The following is a 22003-nucleotide window of genomic DNA, read 5'->3' on the forward strand; positions in this document are numbered from 1 at the left end:
CTCCTCCCTTCTGGGATGCTGGTGGGGATGAAGAACAACTTGAAATTTTCATTAAGGGGAAAGTAGGCAAGTATTTAAGAGGAAAGTTTCTGGACTGAGGTGTATTAAGTTGTGGAATAGTCTGTCCGGAAAAGATGGAAGCTTTGTCATTTGTGACTTTTAGAACTAGATGTGACAAAATGCTTTCTGCTAGAGAGGATAATCATGGGTTGGCTGGGAGATGGAGTGGGTAATTGGATAGAAAAGACCTACCTTTGAATCTAGGGAACACTAGTGTAGCAGCACTTATCTCCACTGCAGAGCTACCCACAGAGACTACACAATGCTCAGTCTTGAGCGAATGATCTGACTGACTCTGTGGTCTCTGGGCTACACCATGGCTAGTGCTCTGGAACCACATTTGGCCTGGAGGCTGTACTTGGCCTGCCTGTTTGACATGTACTTTGAAGCCTAATGCAGCATGACCTGTCCTGTTTGCTGAACAGTGCCCCTTCCCCTTCATTCTGCATTAGAGCTGCATTTCACTTTCTTTTCTCATGTTATGCAATCTTTAACTCCCAAAGTTAAGCAATGATAGATGTACTGAAAGATGTTAACTTGGTCCCTTGTCATCTTCCTCCTAGGCCTATCTCACTGATTTCCTGTGTCAGTTTGCACAGCAGCCTTGCTATGCAATGTTCTCAGACCATCTCAATGAGAACGAGAGAAGAGTGCTTGAGGCCATTGGCATATGAACCGTGCAGAGACCATATTGATCATATCTGGACAATATTTTTCTGGCTTATTCCATGTTTTGTGATTAAACATGAAACTTTTTCCAGTGTTCACCTGTTGTTACAGATGTGATCTTCCTCATCACGAAGTATTGAGCCTTGTCTTATCATGACTCTGTTAAGGGAAGGATGATTGGGAAAGCTCCAAAGACTGAGCTTTGCACTCTGCTCTCACCAAGGGAACACTTTCGTTTACCACAAAAAAACTTTCCAGGAGGTCCTTAAAATAATGTGTCCTTAAATATTTTTAAAAATAAACTTTATATTTGCCTCTGAAGAGACACGTAACTGAGTTTCACCCAATACAGTTGGACAGAACGAGGAAGGAATCAGGTATTTTGTAGGTTGCTTGGATGTGTTTTGAGACTTTGGAAGTTTTGTCCCTCTTCGCACTTGCATAACACATACAGGGTAAATATCTTCATCTTACCATGTGACTTTTTTATAGAACTATAGACACTTTTATCAAAGAGATGCCTAAATGGTATGGAATCTGTTTACAAGAATTTGGATGGGAAGCTGAAATAATAAAATTAAATGAACATCTTGTTTCGTACTGTGGGAGGGGGCTTCTATCTAGTCTCTCTAACATTGCATCAGTTCTTTGCTAAAGCTTTTGCATGCACATGCTCAAAGGAAGCTACCACTTAAATCTCAATTCTTGTGGAATGTGGCTATTGAAGACTGGTTTTACTGAACACAAACAACCATAACTTTTTACAAAAAAAAGTGTATTTAACTTCCTCTTTACTCCATAAAAACAGTTCTCTGAAATACTTTGCTTCCTTCACACTCCTGAGACTTATATGAAGTGGGTAAGCTATAGTCCACAAATTAGTATGTGTATTTTTATAGGGTGGTAAAATAAAATATCCATAAGTACAGAGTGATGTATCTCACAACACCTCTTTGCCTTTTGTTCCCTTTTGGGGGAAAATGAAAATAAAACTATTAAAATATACACTGGTATTTTCTTTTCAAACAGATTTCTAGAAGGAAATAATTACATTTTATACGTATTTACCCTTTAAAACTTCTCCTTTAACTGTACCCTAGAGACTATTGGCCTCATCTCATAGTAGTATTCTGGGCAGGAGGGGAACCCTGTAACTGACTCTGCAGCTTCCATTTCCTTTTAGGCAGAATGAGAACCACTAAAACCCCCTTTCCTGTAGGGTCCATCTGGTAACTCTTTTCAGGGAGTAATAATGTGCTTTCAAACTGCATCTGCAAACCTTCCTTACAAGCAAGCAAGCCAAATAGCTCACTATACATGTGCCAGTGTTGGTCTTTTAAATTGTTAAAGCAGAGGGAACAAAGAAGCCTAATACAAGGCTGTACTTCTCTCCACAGCTCCTCACAAAGCTTGTGTGACCTCAAACCTTGCTGGTCTAATTTAGGATGTGGCTCTTCTCTCTTCCTCAGCTGAGGTAACAAATTAACTCTCCTTTTTAGTAACCGAGGGAAAGCTGGTGCCCCAGGTCTGGGGGTTGTTGGTGGTTAGTTTTATTTTTCAAACATAAAATTTAAAAAGGCAACATGACTGCCCCCAACTTCCTGAAGCAATGATGGAAATAGGGCCAACACATCTGTCATTGCAAGTGAATGGATTTGAAAGGGTTAAATGCTGTGAGATGCAGTAGGATGTCTTCCACAAACTCTAACTTTTGTGCCAAGCTTGCTTTCTCAGAGTTTAACAAAAAATAAATGGCTGAAATCCTGAGGTAGCTGTGCTGAAGAATCAGCTTATGAGTAAAGTATCGGGGGGTAGCTGTGTTAGTTTGTACCATGAAAACAACAAGGAGTCTAACAGATTAAAGACTAACAGATTTATTTGGGCATAAGCTTTTGTGGGTAAAAAACCTCTTCTTCTGTGTTTTTTTTTTTAACCCACGAAAGCTTATGCCCAAATAAATGTTAGTCTTTAAGGTGCCACTGGACCCCTTGTTGCTTATGAGTAAAGGAAGGCTACGTAATGCTGCAGCCCTACTTTGGCATGATAGCTGATGAAGTTTTGCTCCTGAATATTGGAGAGGACCTGTGCTGCACAGTGCATGTTTGTAGAATACTGATACAGTGGTGCTGAAAATATAAAACGGAAAAGAGCAAAGGGCAGATCTAAACCACAGGGCGTATTGCAGAATGCAGAAGAGCCATCAAATGTTAATTGTTTGATGTCCTGTACATTGGAAACTGAGTTCTAAAATTGGATCATGCACACTTCTAGGTAAGCGAAGGATCAGATGTTTGAGGGTAACAGTGTGTTTTGTGGCGTGGAAGATGGACAGACTTGAAGTCTGGCCAACTGATCTAAGGGATCTTCAGGGATGTTGATATGCTCTCTGCAGGAGGCCCACTGGAGTCAGATCTTACACACTATGCACCTTAATTTTGCTTGACATATTTTGATTCTTCTTAAAGCACATTAAAGAATTTAGATTATAGGTTTAAACAAGAGCATGAAACATGGAGACAATTTGGCATTAACACTGTGGCTATCCCTTATTTTGTGTTAGAGGATTTCTCTGGTGCTGCACAGGCCTATCTCCATCTGAATAAATTAGGGGGAGCTTCTTCTGAGCTCCCTTCAGTGCCCTTCATTATGTTGGTTAGAGTCTGTTGCTGTCTAGCATGTCTATTGCACGAGACATTTGTTCTTTATTTCCAATAAGAGCTACTGCTGGGTAGAGTGACATTGCATGAAACTCTGAAGGCTGGGAAGGTGTACCCCTTCAGTAACTTAGTGCATCCTTTGTTCAACTACCGCAGTAGGTCAGTGGTCCTGAAACTTTTCAGGGTTGCACCCCCCTCTTGCCCCTGTCCAAACCCCCTCCCTGGGGCCAGGAGTGGGGCCACAGCTCTTGGGGCAGATGTGGACAGGGTAAAGGGTCCAGGGCTGGGAGCGGAACCCCGGCTGGGGCCAGGAGTGGACCCGGGGGCCGAGCGGGGCTGGGTGGTGTTCCCTCCCTGCCCCCTGTGGGGGCTGTCCCAGGCCCTCCACATCGTCTTAGGCAGGTGTACCCCACAGTTTGGGGACCTCTGCAGATAAGGGAGGCAGGAACAGCTTAGATGTCCTGTGGTATTGTCCATAATACTATTAACACGTGCCTATTGTTGGAAAGTGTTTGCTGCCAATAAAAGTTCTTGTGACTGAAGCCTTCCACACAAAAAATACCTTAAGGACAGTAAGGGCTACAGTGCTCAAAAAAGGGGGTGACTTGAATGGAAGGTAGTTCTCAGTGGTGCTAGTCCGAAATGCCTGTCAGTAAAGTGGCTTGGGCAAGTCATATGCTGATGTTAAACCCTTCCCCTTCACGCTTTGCTCCCCTTCATGTGTTCAGGATTCTTAAAGGGTGGCCCTTATTTCCTTCTTTGAAATGGGTGTTAAAGGAGATTGTCATGCTGTCTGGAATGGTTCATGACCATGAGTGCCAACCTCAGGGGAGACTGTCAAGAAGCAGGGCAGACACCCCAAACTGGTGGCATGGTCTATAATTTCACCAACCCAGTAACAAATGTGAACTCCCGAAGCACTATACCAGTCTTACCATGGAGTCACAAACAGTCCCCTTGGGCACTCCAGTCTATCTTGCCACCCAGGCAAGATGGACTTAGTAATAAATGGGCACGCCAAAGATTGCTAAATATTCAAGTTCCTCCAAGTCCCAAGAGATCAGTCACTTACCCCAGATCAATTTGTACTTTGATCTGACACCAAAGACAATGCTGGTAGCCAATCCTATAGTAAACTAACTGAGAAAAGAAATTAATTGTTTACAGGTTAAAGTGGGCAACATTCCTCACTTAACGTTGTAGTTATGTTTCTGAAAAATGCGACTTTAAGCAAAACGATGTTAAGCAAATCCAATTTTCCCATAACAATTAATGTAAATATGGGGGTTAGGTTATAGGGAATCTTTTTTTGCCAGACAAAAGCATTCTATACATTTTAAAGAAGCAATTAAATACAGGTAGTAAACAGGCTGGCAGCCCCCCTATCAGCTCCCCTATGTCCCCTCTTCACCCCAGCCCCAGCACCTCCCACCCGCTGGCAGACCCTGTGGATCAGCACCTTCCTCCTGCTCCTCCTGCCCACGGCAATCAGCGGTCTTGCGGCATTCAGGAGGCTGGGGGGAGGAACGAGGACGCAGCGCGCAGCCTCCCCCCTCCCTCCCCTACCTCCTGCCCATGGCAATCAGCTGGTTTGCAGCGTTCAGGAGGGAGGGGCAGGGACGGAGGGGGGAGGCTGCGGGCCGCATCCTCCCTCTTCCATCCACAGCCTCCTGAACACCGCAAGACTGTTGACTCCCCTTGGTTGTAGCCCGATAGGTCACCCTCGGATCACCGTCAGCAACAAGATTGGTATCTGTCCCACAAGACGGGCTTTTGGCCCGGTGCCTACTGGCCACCAATATCTTATCTTTGGGTCGTTCCTCAGTCCCTGAGGTCTCACTCTTTGACCTGCTCCAGAAATAGATTACCAAACCCAATGGTGGCTCCTGCTCCCAAACCATCTGAGCTGCAAGTGACCAATGAGCCCATTCTTCCTGGATCTCTGGGACTATTCTGACAGGATCCTCTGGTGTAATAAAAGGACCCATCACTGGCACAGCAAACCACATCTTCATCCTTTCCGGATGACTCTGTGACAGAATAGTACTCTCCCTTAGTGCCTGAGGGGTTTAAGACATATCAGGATCTCCTGAGGCATATGGCTGCTATCTTGGGCATCCAGCTGGAATTCCTGCAGGAGAATACGCATAAGATGCTGAATAGTCTCCAACCATCAGCTCCAGGGAGAGTAGCTCTCCCAATAAATGAGGCTCTTTTGGAGCTTACCAAAGGCCTTCTAGAATACTCCAGTTTCTTTGCCGTACAAGGGTAAGCATTTGGAAAAGCGGTGCTTCATTCCCATGCAGCGTTTGGAGGGTTTCTACTCCCACCTGGCCCCTAATTCTCTGGTGGTAACTGCAGCAAATAACGGCATGGCAGGGAAGGTTTAAATCCACTCCTAAAGACAGAGTCCAAAAGGATGGATTTAATGGGGAGAAAGATTTATATCTCCTCTTCCCTGCAAATGTGCATTGCAAACCAGCAGACGTTGCTCTCCAGATATGACTGTGTTAATTGGGTGACCGTGGCTGAGTTAATGGACAAGTTGTCTGAACCCTCCAGGGAAGAGTTTATGGCATTCTTGCAGAAGGCTGTATCTGTATGGTCTGCAAGACCTCATTTCAGTCAGCTGTGGTTATGGTGAATGCCTCAGCCAGAATTATAGCATCAGTAGTGAGAAGGGCCTTCCAGCTGAAGTATTTGGGTATTGTGCCCAATGTGCAGCAGACCATTGAGGACTTACTTTTTGATGGCTGGGTTTGGTTTTCAGAAAAAACAACAAAACCGTACATTGTTTTAAAGACTCCAAGTTACTTTACATTCTTTGGGAGTATATGCTCTGGCCATGAAGAGATGCCACTGTGCCTCTGTCTGGAGTGGCTCACAAGTGAGAATACTAACCTCAGGGCAGAATGTTATGAAGCAGGACACAAACCCCAAATTGGTTGTGAGTTCAATAATTAAATTTCATCAGCCAAATATTAAGTGTAAACTCAGTTACGATACAGCCTTAACACAGAGTCCCAGACAGTTCCCTTAAGTATTGTAGTCTATCTTGCTAGCCAGGAAAGCTTGACTCTGTGATAGATGGTTACTTTACACCAAAGATCACAAAATATTTTGGTTTCTCTGAGTTCCAAAGGACTAGTCATTTACCCCAGCTCAATTTGCACTTTAGATCTCACAAAAAAAAAAACACATTTTTAGCCAATCCTGTAGTAAACTAACTAAAGGTTTATTAACTAGGATATTGAGTTATTTACAAGGTTAAAATAGATAAACACACATTGATTGTTAGATTGTTAAATACATTGCTATATTGTCGGGCTCAACGGGTAGTGATCCATGGCTCGATGTCTACTTGGCAGCCGTTATCAAGCGAGGTGCCCCAGGGGTCGGTCCTGGGACCAGTTCTGTTCAAAATCTTTATTAATGATCTGGATGAAGGGATGGATTGCACCCTCAGCAAGTTCACAGACGACACTAAGCTGGGGGAGAGGTAGATACACTGGAGGGTAGGGATAGGGTCCAGAGTGACCTAGACAAATTGGAGGATTGGGCCAAAAGAAATCTGATGAGGTTCAACAACGACAAGTGCAGAGTCCTGCACTTAGGACGGAAGAATCCTATGAACCGCTACAGGCTGGACACTGACTGTCTAAGCAGCAGTTCTACAGAAAAAGACCTGGGGATTACAGTGGACGAGAAGCTGGATATGAGGCAGCAGTGTGCCCTTGTTGCCAAGAAGGTTAATGGCATATTGGGCTGCATTAATAGGAGCATTGCCAGCAGATGGAGGGAAGGGATTATTCCGTTCTATTCAGCACTAGTGAGGCCACATCTGGAATACTGCGTCCAGTTTTGGGGCACCCACTACAGAAAGGATGTGGACAAATTGGAGTGAGTCCAGCAGAGGGCAGTGAAAATGATCAGAGGGCTGGGGCATATGATTTACGAGGAGAGGCTGAGGGAATTGGGTTTGTTTAGTCTGCAGAAGAGAAGGGTGAGGGGGGATTTGATAGCAGCCTTCAACTAATTGAAGTGGGGTTCCAGTGAGGATGGCACTCGGCTGTTCTCAGTGGTGGCAGTATGAAACTGCAGAAAAACCTGACAGACTCTAGATTTAGTTTAGAAGCTGAGCAAGAAGGGTGATATTGTGGTGGGAGTCTGCTATAGACCACCAGACCGGTGGATGAGGTGAACGAGGCTTTCTTCCGGCAACTAACAGAAGTTACTAGATCGCAGGCCCTGGTTCTCATGGGGAACTTCAGTCACCCCGATATCTGCTGGGAGAGCAATACAGCGGTGCACAGACAATCCAGGAAGATTTTGGAAAGTGTAGGGGACAACTTCCTGGTGCAAGTTCTGGAGGAACCAACTAGGGGCAGAGCTCTTCTTGACCTGCTGCTCACAAACCGGGAATTAGTAGGGGACGCAAAAGTGGATGGGAACCTGGGAGGCAGTGACCATGAGATGGTCAAGTTCAGAATCCTGACACAAGGAAGAAAGGAGAGCAGCAGAATATGGACCCTGGACTTCAGAAAAGCAGACTTTGACTCCCTCAGGGAACTGATGGGCAGGATCCCCTGGGAGAATAACATGAGGGGGGAAGGAGTCCAGGAGAGCTGGCTGTATTTTAAAGAATCCTTACTGAGGTTGCAGGAACAAACCATCCCGATGTGTAGAAAGAATAGTAAATATGGCAGGTGACCAGCTTGGCTTAACAGTGAAATGCTTGCTGATCTTGAACACAAAAAAGAAGCTTACAAGAAGTGGAAGACTGGACAAATGACCAGGGAGGAGTATAAAGTGTTCATGAATGCAGGAGTGAAACCAGGAAGGCTAAATCACACTTGGAGTACCAGCTAGCAAGGGATGTTAAGCGTAACGAGGAGGGTTTCTTCAGATATGTTAGCAAGAAGGTGGTCAAGGAAAGTGTGAGCCCTCAATGAATGGGGAAGGCAACCTAGTGACAGAGGCGGTGAAAAATCTAATGTACTAATGTGTTTTTTGCCTCTCTTTTCACGAACAAGGTCAGCTCCCAGATTACTGCACTGGGCAGCACAGTATGGGGAGGAGGTGACTAGCCTTCTATGGAGAAAGAAGTGGTTCATGGCTATTTAGAAAAGCTGGACGAGCACAAGTCCATGGGGCTGGATGCGCTGCAACCGAGAGTGCGAAAGGAGTTGGTGGCTGTGATTGCAGAGCCATTGGCCATTATCTTTGAAAACTCATTGCAATCGGGGAAGGTCCCGGATGACTGGAAAAAGGCTAATATAGTGCCCATCTTTAAAAAAGGGAAGGAGGAGGATCTGGGAAACTTCAGGCCAGTCAGCCTCACCTCAGTCCCTGGAAAAATCATGGAGCAGGTCCTCAAGGAATCAATTTTGAAGCACTTAGAGGAGAGGAAAGTGATCAGGAACAGTCAGCATGGATTCACCAAGGACAAGTCATGCCTGACTAATCTAATTGCCTTCTATGATGAGATAACTGGCTCTGTGGATGTGGGGAAAGCAGCGGACATGTTATTCCTTGATTTTAGCAACGCTTTTGATACAGTCTCCCTCAGTATTCTTGCCAGCAAGTTAAAGAAGTATGGGCTCGATGAATGGACTGTAAGGTGGATAGAAAGCTGGCTAGATCGTCAGGCTCAACAAGTAGTGATCAATGGCTCCATGTCTAGTTGGCAGCCGGTATCAAGCGGAATGTCCCAAGAGTTGGTCCTGGGGCAAGTTTTGTTGAGCATCTTCATTAATGATCTAGAAGATGGCGTGGACTGCACCCTCAGCAAGTTTGCAGATGACACTAAACTGGGAGGAGTGGTAGATACGCTGGAGGGTAGGGATAGGATACAGAGGGCCCTAGACAAATTAGAGGATTTTGCTAAAAGAAATCTGATGAGGTTCAACAAGGACAAGTGCAGAGTCCTGCACTTAGGAAGGAAGAATCCCATGCAGTGCTACAGACTAGGGACTGAGTGGCTAGGTAGCAGTTCTGCAGAAAAGGACCTAGGGGTTACAGTGACGAGAAGCTGGATATGAGTCAATAGCGTGCCCCTGTTGCCAAGAAGACTAAGGGCATTTTGGGATGTATAAGTAGGAGCGTTGCCAGTAGATCGAGGGACGTGATTATTCCTCTCTATTCGGCTTTGGTGAGGCCTCATCTGGAGTACTGTATCCAGTTTTGGGCCCCACACTACAAGAAGGATGTGGAAAAATTGGAAAGAGTCTAGGGGAGGGCAACAACGATTAGGGGAGTGGGGCACATAATTTATGAGGCGAGGCTGAGGGAACTGGGATTATTTAGTCTGCAGAAGAGAAGTATGAGGGGGGGATTTGATAGCTGCTTTCAACTACCTGAAGGGGGTTCCAAAGAGGATTGATCTAGACTGTTCTCAGTGGTAGCTGATGACAGAACAAGGAGTAATGGTCTCAAGTTGCAGTGGGGGAGGTCTAGGTTGGATATGAGGAAACTATTTCACTAGGAGGGTGGTGAAGCCCTGGAATGGGTTACTTAGGGTGGTGGTGGAATCTCCTTCCTTCGAAGTTTTTAAGGTCAGGCTTGACAAAGCCCTGGCTGGGATATTTTAGTTGGTGTTGGTCCTGCTTTGAGCAGGGGGTTGGACTAGATGACCTCCTGAGGTTCCTTCCAACCCTGGTATTCTATGATTCTCTACATACAGAAATAAGGTGCAGAATTAGGTTTCAGATGGTGATAGAGCTGCTGAAATATGCCAATTCTCTAGGTCCACTAGTGCTAATCCAGGCTAGTCTTGGGGATCTCTTGCTTATGTTTAGAAATCTTTGTCCCTTAGAGTACAAATATTGTAAAAAGACCCAAATTCCTTCTGGTCAGTGACTTTTATCACCACCTCCCCAGACTCCACAGCTGCAGACTCGGGACCGAATGGCTAGGCAGCAGTTCTACAGAAAAGGACCTAGGGGTGACAGTGGACAAGAAGCTGGATATGAGTCAGCAGTGTGCCCTTGTTGCCAAGAAGGCCAATGGCATTTTGGGATGTATAAGTAGGGGCATAGCGAGCAGATCGAGGGACGTGATCGTTCCCCTCTATTCGACATTGGTGAGGCCTCATCTGGAGTACTGTGTCCAGTTTTGGGCCCCACACTTCAAGAAGGATGTGGATAAATTGGAGAGAGTCCAGCGAAGGGCAACAAAAATGGTTAGGGGTCGGGAACACATGAGTTATGAGGAGAGGCTGAGGGAGCTGGGATTGTTTAGCCTGCAGAAGAGAAGAATGAGGGGGGATTTGATAGCTGCTTTCAACTACCTGAAAGGGGGTTCCAAAGAGGATGGCTCTAGACTGTTCTCAATGGTAGCAGATGACAGAACGAGGAGTAATGGTCTCAAGTTGCAGTGGGGGAGGTTTAGATTGGATATTAGGAAAAACTTTTTCACTAAGAGGGTGGTGAAACACTGGACTGCGTTACCTAGGGAGGTGGTAGAATCTCCTTCCTTAGAGGTTTTTAAGGTCAGGCTTGACAAAGCCCTGGCTGGGATGATTTAACTGGGAATTGGTCCTGCTTCGAGCAGGGGGTTGGACTAGATGACCTTCTGGGGTCCCTTCCAACCCTGATATTCTATGATTCTATGATTCCAAGCTGATGGGATGAGCACTTCTGCATGTAACTTGTTCATGGGTGGGTGGGGGAAGAAACCAACAAAATCTTTGTTCCACAGTGACTCATTTGAAGTCAGTAGTCATTCCTGATAGGCAGGCAATAACATCTTCTCTAGCAATCCAGCATTTTGCAGTTAGTGACTTTTTTTCCCTGCTGGGTGAGTTAGACTTTCAGCACAAACATTTTACAGTTGTAGAGCAAACACTTAAGTATTACCCTGTAGCATAGTATACAGATATAAGTAGGATTAATACATGCAGTGTGTTACAAGCATTCCATAAAGTCTGAACACTAATATCTATTTTTACTGTATTAACCCACAGGTAAACAAGACTGGTTTCCAGCTACCCAATAAGGCCTGGGGCTTTGGCCTAAGCTGGCACCTGGTCTGCCAGCATTACACCCCCAGTGCAAAACTGGTGTAGGAAAGGGTAATATTCCCTAATATGCCTCAGTTCCCCAACCCCCCACCCCCACCCCCCATTCATGAAAGGGCATCTGCCCCTCCATTTTCTTTCCCTGTGATTTGAATTATTTCTACAACATATTTCTCCAGTGCTAGGCTCCAGCATAACAGACCTGAATTGCTCCCTTTAGCTCTGGGCAACCATACTAGAGAGGAATGATCTGTTAAAACCTTAATTTTTTTATTACACAATTAAGGTTTAAGTTGCTTATCAGCCCAAATGATGGTATAGTATTCCTGCTCTATGACAGCATAGTTCTCTTCAGTGGGAGTCAGTTTTTTACTCAAGAAGGCAAAGGGAGCCTCTTGTCCCCTAACCTTACGGTAGTAGTGCACATAATCCAGTGTTGGAAGCATCCGTGCACAGCACAAAGTTTTTGCTGAAGTCAGGGATAGCTAAACCTGGCTCTTTAGACAAAGCCTCTTTTATGTCCTTGAAGCCTGTCTCTCTGTCTGACTTCCCCTTTTTTGTAAGGTCTGTTATGGGGGCCACAATGTCACTAAGCCCCTTTACAAACCTCCGGTAATAATTGGCCAGACCAATAAAGGATTTTTGGTTTGTGGGATAGGCCAACTCTGAACAGTGTCTACTTTTAAAAGGTCAGGGTGAACAAATCCACTGCCCGTGTTCTACATAAGATACCTGTGCAACACGCATTTTGCACTTGGGGACCTTGACAGTGACATTGGTCTCTAACTACTTCACATTTGGGGACAATGTATACCTTCAGATCAGCGGCACTGCTATGGGTACCCGCATGGCCCCACAGTATGCCAACATTTTTATGGCTGATTTAGAACAACGCTTCCTCAGCTCTCGTCCCCTAAAGCCCCTACTCTACTTGCGCTATATTGATGACATCTTCATCATCTGGACCCATGGAAAAGAAGCCCTTGAGGAATTCCACCATGATTTCAACAATTTCCATCCCACCACCAACCTCAGCCTGGTCCAGTCCACACAAGAGATCCACTTCCTGGACACTACAGTGCTAATAAACAATGGTCACATAAACACCACCCTATACCGGAAACCTACTGACCGCTATTCCTACCTGCATGCCTCCAGCTTTCACCCTGACCACACCACACGATCCATCGTCTACAGCCAAGCTCTGCGATACAACCTCATTTGCTCCAACCCCTCAGACAGAGACAAACACCTACAAGATCTCTGTCAAGCTTTCTTACAACTACAATACCCACCTGCAGAAGTAAAGAAACAGATTGATAGAGCCAGAAGAGTTCCCAGAAGTTACCTACTACAGGACAGGCCTAACAAAGAAAATAACAGAACGCCACTAGCCGTCACCTTCAGCCCCCAACTAAAACCCCTCCAACGCATTATTAAGGATCTACAACCTATCCTAAAGGATGACCCAACACTCTCACAAATCTTGGGAGACAGGCCAGTCCTTGCCTACAGACAGCCCCGCAACCTGAAGCAAATACTCACCAACAACCACATACCACACAACAGAACCACTAACCCAGGAACTTATCCTTGCAACAAAGCCCGTTGCCAACTGTGCCCACATATCTATTCAGGGGACACCATCACAGGGCCTAATAACATCAGCCACACTATCAGAGGCTCGTTCACCTGCACATCCACCAATGTGATATATGCCATCATGTGCCAGCAATGCCCCTCTGCCATGTACATTGGTCAAACTGGACAGTCTCTACGTAAAAGAATAAATGGACACAAATCAGATGTCAAGAATTATAACATTCATAAACCAGTCGGAGAACACTTCAATCTCTCTGGTCACGCGATCACAGACATGAAGGTCGCTATCTTAAAACAAAAAAACTTCAAATCCAGACTCCAGCGAGAAACTGCTGAATTGGAATTCATTTGCAAATTGGATACTATTAATTTAGGCTTAAATAGAGACTTGGAGTGGCTAAGTCATTATGCAAGGTAGCCTGTTTCCTCTTGTTTTTTCCTACCCCCCACCCCAGATGTTCTGGTTTAACTTGGATTTTAACTTGAAGAGTGGTCAGTTTGGATGAGCTATTACCAGCAGGAGAGTGAGTTTGTGTGTGTATGGGGGTGGGGGGGATGTGAGAACCTGGATTTGTGCAGGAAATAGCCCAGCTTGATTGTCATGCACATTGTGTAAAGAGTTGTCACTTTGGATGGGCTATCACCAGCAGGAGAGTGAATTTGTGGGGGGGGGGTGGAGGGTGAGAAAAGTGATTTCCAGCACAAATCCAGGTTTAGATAAGCTATTACCAGCAGGACAGTGGGGTGGGAATAGGTATTGTTTCATATTCTCTGTGTATATATAAAGCCTGCTGCAGTTTCCACGATATGCATCTGAGGAAGTGAGCTGTAGCTCACGAAAGCTTATGCTCTAATAAATTGGTTAGTCTCTAAGGTGCCACAAGTCCTCCTTTTCTTTTTGCGAATACAGACTAACACGGCTGTTACTCTGAAATTGGCTTCTCTAAGCCTCTAACATTATTCCCACATGGTGCAAATACTGTTGTCAGGGGGTCACTAAAGATACATAGGCCCTGGCAAAATTCTATAATCCCTGCAATGCTTCACTGACTAACCTTTGGAAAGTGGCCCCTGCCTTAATTACTCCAAAAGGCATAACCTTAAGCTCAGGCTAGATTCCACTATAAAAGCTGATTTTTCCTGGGCATAAGCATCTAAGTGTAAGCAGTGTCAGGATGAGCTCCACCCTGACATCTGGTGGTGAGGTGTGGCAAGTTGTGGAAAAGAACTTCAGGGGCCGATCTCATTTGCATAGGCACACCCACCACGCCTAGAATGAGACCATAGCTGCCCAAATGGTCACTTTGGCTGCTGTGGGATCCCCAGTGTCTCTGTTATTGGGGCAGGAAGAATAAATTGTTATTACCCTGATTATGGGAACTGTGCTTGGAACTGTACGTGGCCTTTTGTTATGATGGAGGGATTCACCATCAACTAAGTAGCACTCGCTAGGCAAGGGTCATGGGTTCCAAAACTGTGTGAAGGGAGAGAGGCTGGGGACAAGTATTAATACTTGGTGGTGGGCCCCTTGGTGCTAATTGCACTTCCTCCTCTCTCCACTGTGGAATATCAGAGCTAATTTCGATTTCATTAGAAGTCTAGTTATAGGCTGCTGAGCTCGCTTTGGGCTGACAGTGCACCAGCACTGAGGCTCCCCTACTACAAGCTGAATTTACCTAAGAGCTGAAATCACTGAGCGTTGTGTTAAGTAGTGGGGGAGCCTGAAGAGATATTGTGGAGCAGTTTGCGGGACGGCTGGAGTGCCTTGCGGGACGGCTGGTGAAGCAGTTCGACGCGGAGCAGTGTGTGGATGGCAGGAGCTGCTTGTGGGCCGTGGAGCTGAGTGAAGGAGTTCGTGGGGCGGCTGGTGGAGCGGAGCGCAGCTGAGCGAAGGAGTTCGTGGGGCGGCTGGCGGAGCGGAGCGCAGTTGAGCGAAGGAGCTCGTGGGGCGGCTGGCGGAGCGGAGCGAAGGAGTTCGTGGGGCGGCTGGCGGAGCGGAGCGCCGCTATGGGGCAGTCAGCTTCAGATCATGTAAGGTGCCTCTTACCCCTGTCCCATTTCCACCCAGGTTGGGAGGTAAAGCTCCGCAGATAAACTTTCGAACTCTGGGGCTGCCCTGACCAGGGACAGAGGCTTTTTGGGGCATTGGACTTTTGGGACTTTGGGTGATTTGGGGTTGCTGGACTCAAGAACCAAAGGGAAAAGGGCATGCCCCAATTTGCTTGGGGTGGGGTTTTTTTGCTCATGGGTTGTGTTATGAATCCTGTTGGTGGTGTTTCCCCAACATAATGCCACATTGTTTCTCTCTGTTATTAAAAGGCTTTTGCTACACTCAGACTATGTGCTTGCGAGAGGGGAAGTATTGCCTCTTGGAGGCGCCCAGCGGGGGTGGTATATATTTGTCCCAGGTCACTGGGTGGGGGCTCGAGCCGGTTTGCATTGTGTTATTGGAATGGATCCCCTAGATATTGAACCCGGCCCTTGTTGCTGCCAACTCTGACGGGCAGAAGGGTTACATAAGGAATCTGCCAATACCCTCACATCAAATCCAGTGTGTTTATGAATTTTGCATCTCCCAATTGATCTAATAGGTCCTGTAATTGGGATGTGGGGTAGTATAGGTCATGTTGGGTGATGGCATTTAACCTTCTATAGTCAACACAAAACTTCCTCTTGGTTTTAACCCCCTTTAGGTACCATCTCAATAGGGGATACCCAGTGGCTTTTTGCTTTAGTAATTACCCCCATATCCAGCATGCTTTCCAATTCCTCCAGAATTTGCTTCTGCATTTCTCCTTTAGTATGATTTGCTTTGCTTGGAGCAGGACAGGACCATGTCGTTTCAATGGAATGTTCAGTCTTGTCAGTTAAACCTGACTGGTTGGAAAATACCTGGCTGTGGTGTGGCAAAAGAGCTAACATCTCCTGCTTTGGGGTGGGGTTCAAACCCTCCCACATCTCAATGCTCTACAGAGGAATTTCTTCCTTACTCTCCCTGACCAAATCAATTAAGGGAGTCGGTAAACATTCCTTCATCAGCATAACAAATCATATTCATTGCCATCTCCCTTTCATGCTAAGCTTTCAGTCTATAGTAGAACCCCAGAGTTATGAACACCTCAGGAATGGAGGTTGTTTGTAACTGAACAAAATGTTATGATTGTTCTTTAGTTGACAACGGAACATGGACTTAATACAGTATTGAAACGTTACTATAAAGAAGAAAAATGCTTCTTTTTTAACCATCTTAATTTAAATGAAACACGCATAGAAACCTTGTCATTTTTTTTTTTAAACTTGCCCTTTTATTTTTTTAGTAGTACTGTACTGTATTTGCAGTTTAGGGCAGTTTGACTTTATGTAGCTGGGAGCCCCACAGTGCTGCCAGACTATCTGCCTTCTCTTAGGGAAGGGGTTTTAAAATCTGGGCTCCCTAAGGGTTTCTTTTTATCATAGTTGGGGTTAGGTTTATTTCCAGACACCTTCTCTTCTTAACAAGGAGATTTCCCTTCCCTGGGGCTCTGCGCCTCCCATGAGCCCTTGATTCAACATATCAGCAATTTCTGCAGCCTTCAAAACTGTGGAAGGTTTTTTTTTGTCACAAATAGCTGCCTTCACCTTATCTTTAACTGCTCAAAACAATTGCTCTTGGGCTATCAGATCAAACAGTTCTTCTCTGAATGATGATCCCTATGTGTATTCCACACAGGGGTACACAGGTGTGCCATGTGCCCAAGTACAGAGATTCTTCAAAACAATGCCTGTGGACCGATATGTTCACAGAATCTTCCCTCATGCTCCCAAGGGAGGGTATAAGAGGCAGTGTGGGTTGATGCCTGTCCAGTTCCTTTTTACTGCTGCATGGCCCGAGTCAAAATTGTGTCCCCTTCAGTCCACACATGACCTGTAAATTAAAACACGTGTACATATTTTTTATGTATTAGCTTGGTACTTATATAGTTAGTATATAACTCTACTAGATCTGACTCAGCCATGCCCCTCCAAGCAGGTGCCTTGGAGCGGAGTCTCTAACACTGAAGCCCAAGGACTCTTCCCAGAGGGCTGCCTTTGATAGTAAGGAATACTCTCATGGACAATAAGGGGAGATCCCCACAGAGCGCCTGTGACATTGTCCACCCCATATTCACCATAGTGATATGCTTATGACATAATTCATGGAATCATAGAATATCAGGGTTGGAAGGGACCTCAGGAGGTCATCTAGTCCAACCCCCTGCTCAAAGCAGGACCAATCCCCAATTTTTGCCCCAGATCCCTAAATGGCCCCCTCAGGGACTGAACTCACAACCCTGGGTTTAGCAGGCCAATGCTCAAACCACTGAGCTATCCCTCCCCCCACATGGAAGAAGCTATAAAAAGGGTAAGTAACAGCACCACTGGGCCTCACTCCCCTTACAACACAACACCTGAGGGACAAAAACCGCAATGCGGGTGGGGGTCCCAGGCAGGACAGAAGAGTTCCAGCCTGTGTATACAAAAGCTATAACCAGCTTGTACTAGCTAATAGGATGAGATACTTCTTGATTCAAATCCTATCTAATTTATAAAGCTTAGATTGCATTTGTTTTATTTTTTAGAAAATCTGCTTTGATCCATACACTATTACTTAACACTTTATCTTTCTGTAGTTAATTTGTTTTATATTTTTACCTAAAATAGTGTGTTTTGCTTGAAATGCTTGGGGAATCTGCTCAGGAACAAAACCTGGTGTATTGTCCTCTCAACGTTGAGGGAGAGGCAGACTGGGTAATAATCTTACACTGGTTTCAGAGTAACAGCTGTGTTAGTCTGTATTCGCAAAAAGAAAAGGAGTACTTGTGGCACCTTAGAGACTAGCCAATTTATTTGAGCATGAGCTTTCGTGAGCTACAGCTCACTTCATCGGATGGTCAGGCTTTTGACCAGGGCAAGATGGTACAGCTCTGGGGTCCTAGGCTGTGGAGCTGGGGGAGGGTGATTGTTTGGCTGGAGCCTCTCTATTGTTAAAAGAAAAGGAGTACTTGTGGCACCTTAGAGACTAACCAATTTATTTGAGCATAAGCCTGAAGTGAGCTACAGCTCACTTCATCGGATGCATCCGATGAAGTGAGCTGTAGCTCACAAAAGCTTATGCTCAAATAAATTGGTTAGTCTCTAAGGTGCCACAAGTACTCCTTTTCTGTTTGCGAATACAGACTAACACGGCTGCTACTCTGAAACCTTTCTATTGTTAGTTCATGAGTGGCTGAGTAGAAGCATTCATGTAACTGCAGTTGGGTGTGTCCCTGTGTCACCGTGCCTCAGTGGGTCACAACCGAGAATACCAAATTCATGACAAACTGCTGAGAAATAGGGAAGACACACCTCAAAACTGGTGGTTATCCTTCCATAAGATATGCCAAACCAGCAACCAAAATAAATTTCTGTCTCACCACACTAGCTAATAAGTAGTCAGAAATGCAATTTCCTTAGGTATTCCAGTCCTGGATTCAATATCCAGACACTAGACTTAATGAGTGGTTATTTAAAACCAATTTCATCAAAGGGTTCTTCTCATCCCAAAGGACCAGCCATATACCCAGGTCAATATATAACTCAGATCTTACCTAATAATCATGCTGTTGCCAATACTTTAGTATCTAATATCTAAAAGTTTATTTATAAAAAGAGTTAAAATTGATTAAAGGAATCAAATACATAAAACAATTGCAGACTTCTTGTATCAAGTTTGGAGCAGCGATGGAATAAAGTGCTGGCTTGTTACATTTCTGGTTGCTTCCAAATAATTGGAAGGTCTTCAGTCCCTTGGTTAGAATGTGCTCATTAGTATAAGTCCAGAGATCAGAGCATGAAAGAGGCAAAATGGAGGAGTTTCTAGCACCTTTTATAGCTTCTGCCATGCGGAGAGAAACTTCATTGTCCTAAACAAAGCCCTTAGCCTAGTTTATGGGAAAGTAAGGCACACAAGATGAAATTTAGTATTACATGATCTAGTCACATGCCCTTGCATGCTCTGATGAGTCAGAGCAGCCACTAGCTATACTCTACCTAGTATCTATTACTATACTTTACCTAGCTCTTTACACCAATATTCCACATGATTATGGGCTACAAGCTGTCAGGAACAGTATCCTTGATGAGGCCACGGAACACCTGGTGGCTGTGCTTTGTGATTTTGTCCTCACCCACAACCATTTCAGATTTGGGGACAATTTATACCTTCAAGTCAGCGGCACTGCTATGGGTAACCACATGGCCCCACAGTAAGCCAACATTTTTATGGCTGACTTAGAACAACGCTGCCTCAGCTCTCGTTCCCTAGCACCCCTCCTCTACTTACGCTACATTGATGACTCTACGTAAAAGAATAAATGACACAAAGACATCAGGAATGGTAACATACAAAAGCCAGTAGGAGAACACTTCAGTCTCCCTTGACATTCAATAACAGATTTAAAAGTAGTCATCCTTCAACAAAAAACAACTTCAAAAACCGACTTCAAAGACAAACTGCAGAGTTACAATTCATTTGCAAACTTAACACCATCAATTTGGGCTTGAATAGGGACTGGGAGTGGCTGGCTCACTACAAAAGCAATTTTCCCTCTCTTGGTATTAACACCTCCTCATCTATTACTGGGAGTGGACCACATTCACCCTGATCGAATCGGTCTTGTCATCACTGGTTCCCCACTTGTGAGGTAACTCCCTTCGCTTCAGAGTAACAGCCGTGTTAGGCTGTACTCGCAAAAAGAAAAGGAGGACTTGTGGCACCTTAGAGACTAACCAATTTATTTGAGCATAAGCTTTCATGGGCTTATGCTCAAATAAATTGGTTAGTCTCTAAGGTGCCACAAGTCCTCCTTTCCCTTCGCTTCATGTGTCAGTATATATTTATGCCTGTATCTGCAATTTTCACTCCATGCATCTGAAGATGTGGGTTTTCTACCCACAAAAGCTTATGCCTAAATAAATGTTAGCCTTTAAGGTGCCACCAGACTCCTTGTTGTACTGTACCTAGAATGTCCTCAGGAAAGTCCCTCAGGTGGGATAAGCTTCTTTTCTGGCCCATTGTGTTCATTGATGGACCATCAACTTAAACATTCCCTTCACAATGTGCTGGCTAGACTGGATGTAAATACCTTGTGGGTGTTACCACAGGAGCAAACACATTTGAAATACAGGCATATAGTCAATATTCATAACTTCAGATAAAAAATGATACATGCATACAACTAGGATAATCACATTCAGCAAATCATAACTTTTCCATTGACAACTTACATGCAATACTTTGTACAAGATTTGTTGCAATTGTATAACAGTGGTAGCAACAATGATCAACATGGTCCTATTTTAATCATATAACGTCACATCCTTCTTGTGCAAGTGTCTGTGAGTGCAGGACTGGCAGCGGTCTACAGCTTGTCACAGCCGCAGAGAGAGAGAGAGAGAGAGTGTGTGTGTGTGTCAGAGGGCTCAGTGGTACCCCGGTTCCAGGCATCTGTGGCATACAACCTGTCACCACCATCCAGAAGAAATGTGTTCCCTCCCCAGGCTGGCCTGGTAGGGTGAGATGTCATGTACAGAACCCACGGAACTGGTGTTGCTGAAAACCCCAGACTCTAGGTCAAGGCATGCAAAAAGAGGGAGCTGCCGGTTCCAACAGTGACTGTGGTACTGAAGCAAAAAGATGAACATTTGCCAGCCCCATCTACAAGTGCAGGTCTGAGCTCATTGTCAGTACTGCCTCATTAACCTAGAGACCATTTGGCTGTAACAGACAAGCTGGGTCCTTCCTGCTGGAACTCTCCAGACTCCTGTATTTGAGACCTTTATAACACCAGACGATAGATTCCTCTTGCACCCCACAGTCTCCATTGCTTTCTGGCCCTACCCTCCTAAGGGCCATCCTTATTCTAGAGGAGGAATTGTTAGTGATGTCTCAGGAGCAATTCCATCTCCAGCCGTTGGGGCGGAGCGACCTAATACTTATAGTACCGCCACTACCAATGGAACCACCCTTGGAATCAGAGGAGGTAGCTGCACCAGTATCTCCGTGGAGGCACAGGACCCCTGACAGGCCGTTGAGAGCCTACAATTACCATCCCTTCACTTACAGCTCCCCCAGGGTCTGTTGGTGCAGATACCCATGGGGCCCACTGCAACGGAACAGTGGGACCTAGGGGTTTCAGAAAAGGACCGAGGGGTTACAGTGGATGAGAAGCTGGATATGAGTCAACGGTGTGCCCTTGTTGCCAAGAAGGCTAACGGCACTTTGGGCTGTATAAATAGGAGCATTGCCAGCAGATCGAGGGACATGATCATTCCCTTCTATTCGGCATTGGTGAGGCCTCATCTGGAGTACTGTGTCCAGTTTTGGGCCCCACACTGCAAGAAGGATGTGGAAAAATTGGAAAGCACAGGGGAGGGCAACAAAAATGATTAGGGGGCTGGAGCACATGACTTATGAGGAGAAGCTGAGGGAACTGGGATTATTTGGTCTGCAGAAGAGACGAATGAGGGGGGAATTTGATAGCTGCTTTCAACTACCTGAAAGGGAGTTCCAAAGAGGATGGATCTAGGCTGTTCTCAGTGGTAGCAGATGACAGAACAAGGAGTAATGGTCTCAAGTTGCAGTGGGGGAGGTTTAGGTTGGATATTAGGAAAAACTTTTTCACTAGGAGGGTGGTGAAGCACTGGAATGGGTTCCCTAGGGAGGTGGTGGAATCTCCTTCCTTAGATATTTTTAAGGTCAGGCTTGACAAAGTTCTGGTTGGGATGATTTAGTTGGGGGATTGGTCCTGCTTTGAGCAGGGGCTTGGACTAGATGACCTCCTGAGGTCCCTTCCAACCCCGATATTCTATGATGGATCTGTCCTTTTTGCCTTTTTGGGCTTTTGGGACCTCTATGGCAGGCATCCAGACCCTTCAGGAGTTGTACAGCGTCTCCCCCTCTCATCAGCCAGAACCCTTGGTGTATGAGAAGGAAGAGCCA

General features: G+C 45.4%; 1 protein-coding gene across 4 annotated transcripts in view; it reads left to right on the forward strand.

Annotated features, from left to right (window-relative positions):
* Nucleotides 1-22003, forward strand: part of IPO9 (importin 9) — a 204363-nt gene that overhangs the window by 174615 nt on the left and 7745 nt on the right. Inside the window, exon 24 of one of the 4 annotated variants that reach the window (XM_073320214.2) lies at nt 11350-11466. The exons of 2 other annotated variants lie outside the window; for them this stretch is intronic. In XM_073320214.2, the coding sequence (XP_073176315.1) occupies nt 11350-11451 (102 nt within the window). In that variant the 3' untranslated portion in view covers nt 11452-11466. Of the gene's footprint in view, nt 1-623; nt 1735-11349; nt 11467-22003 lie in introns of those variants that run through there. One more of the 4 variants, XM_073320213.2, reaches the window with a different exon arrangement.

The sequence above is a fragment of the Lepidochelys kempii genome, chromosome 21 (assembly GCF_965140285.1).
Source record: "Lepidochelys kempii isolate rLepKem1 chromosome 21, rLepKem1.hap1, whole genome shotgun sequence".
Classification (NCBI taxonomy): domain Eukaryota; kingdom Metazoa; phylum Chordata; order Testudines; family Cheloniidae; genus Lepidochelys; species Lepidochelys kempii.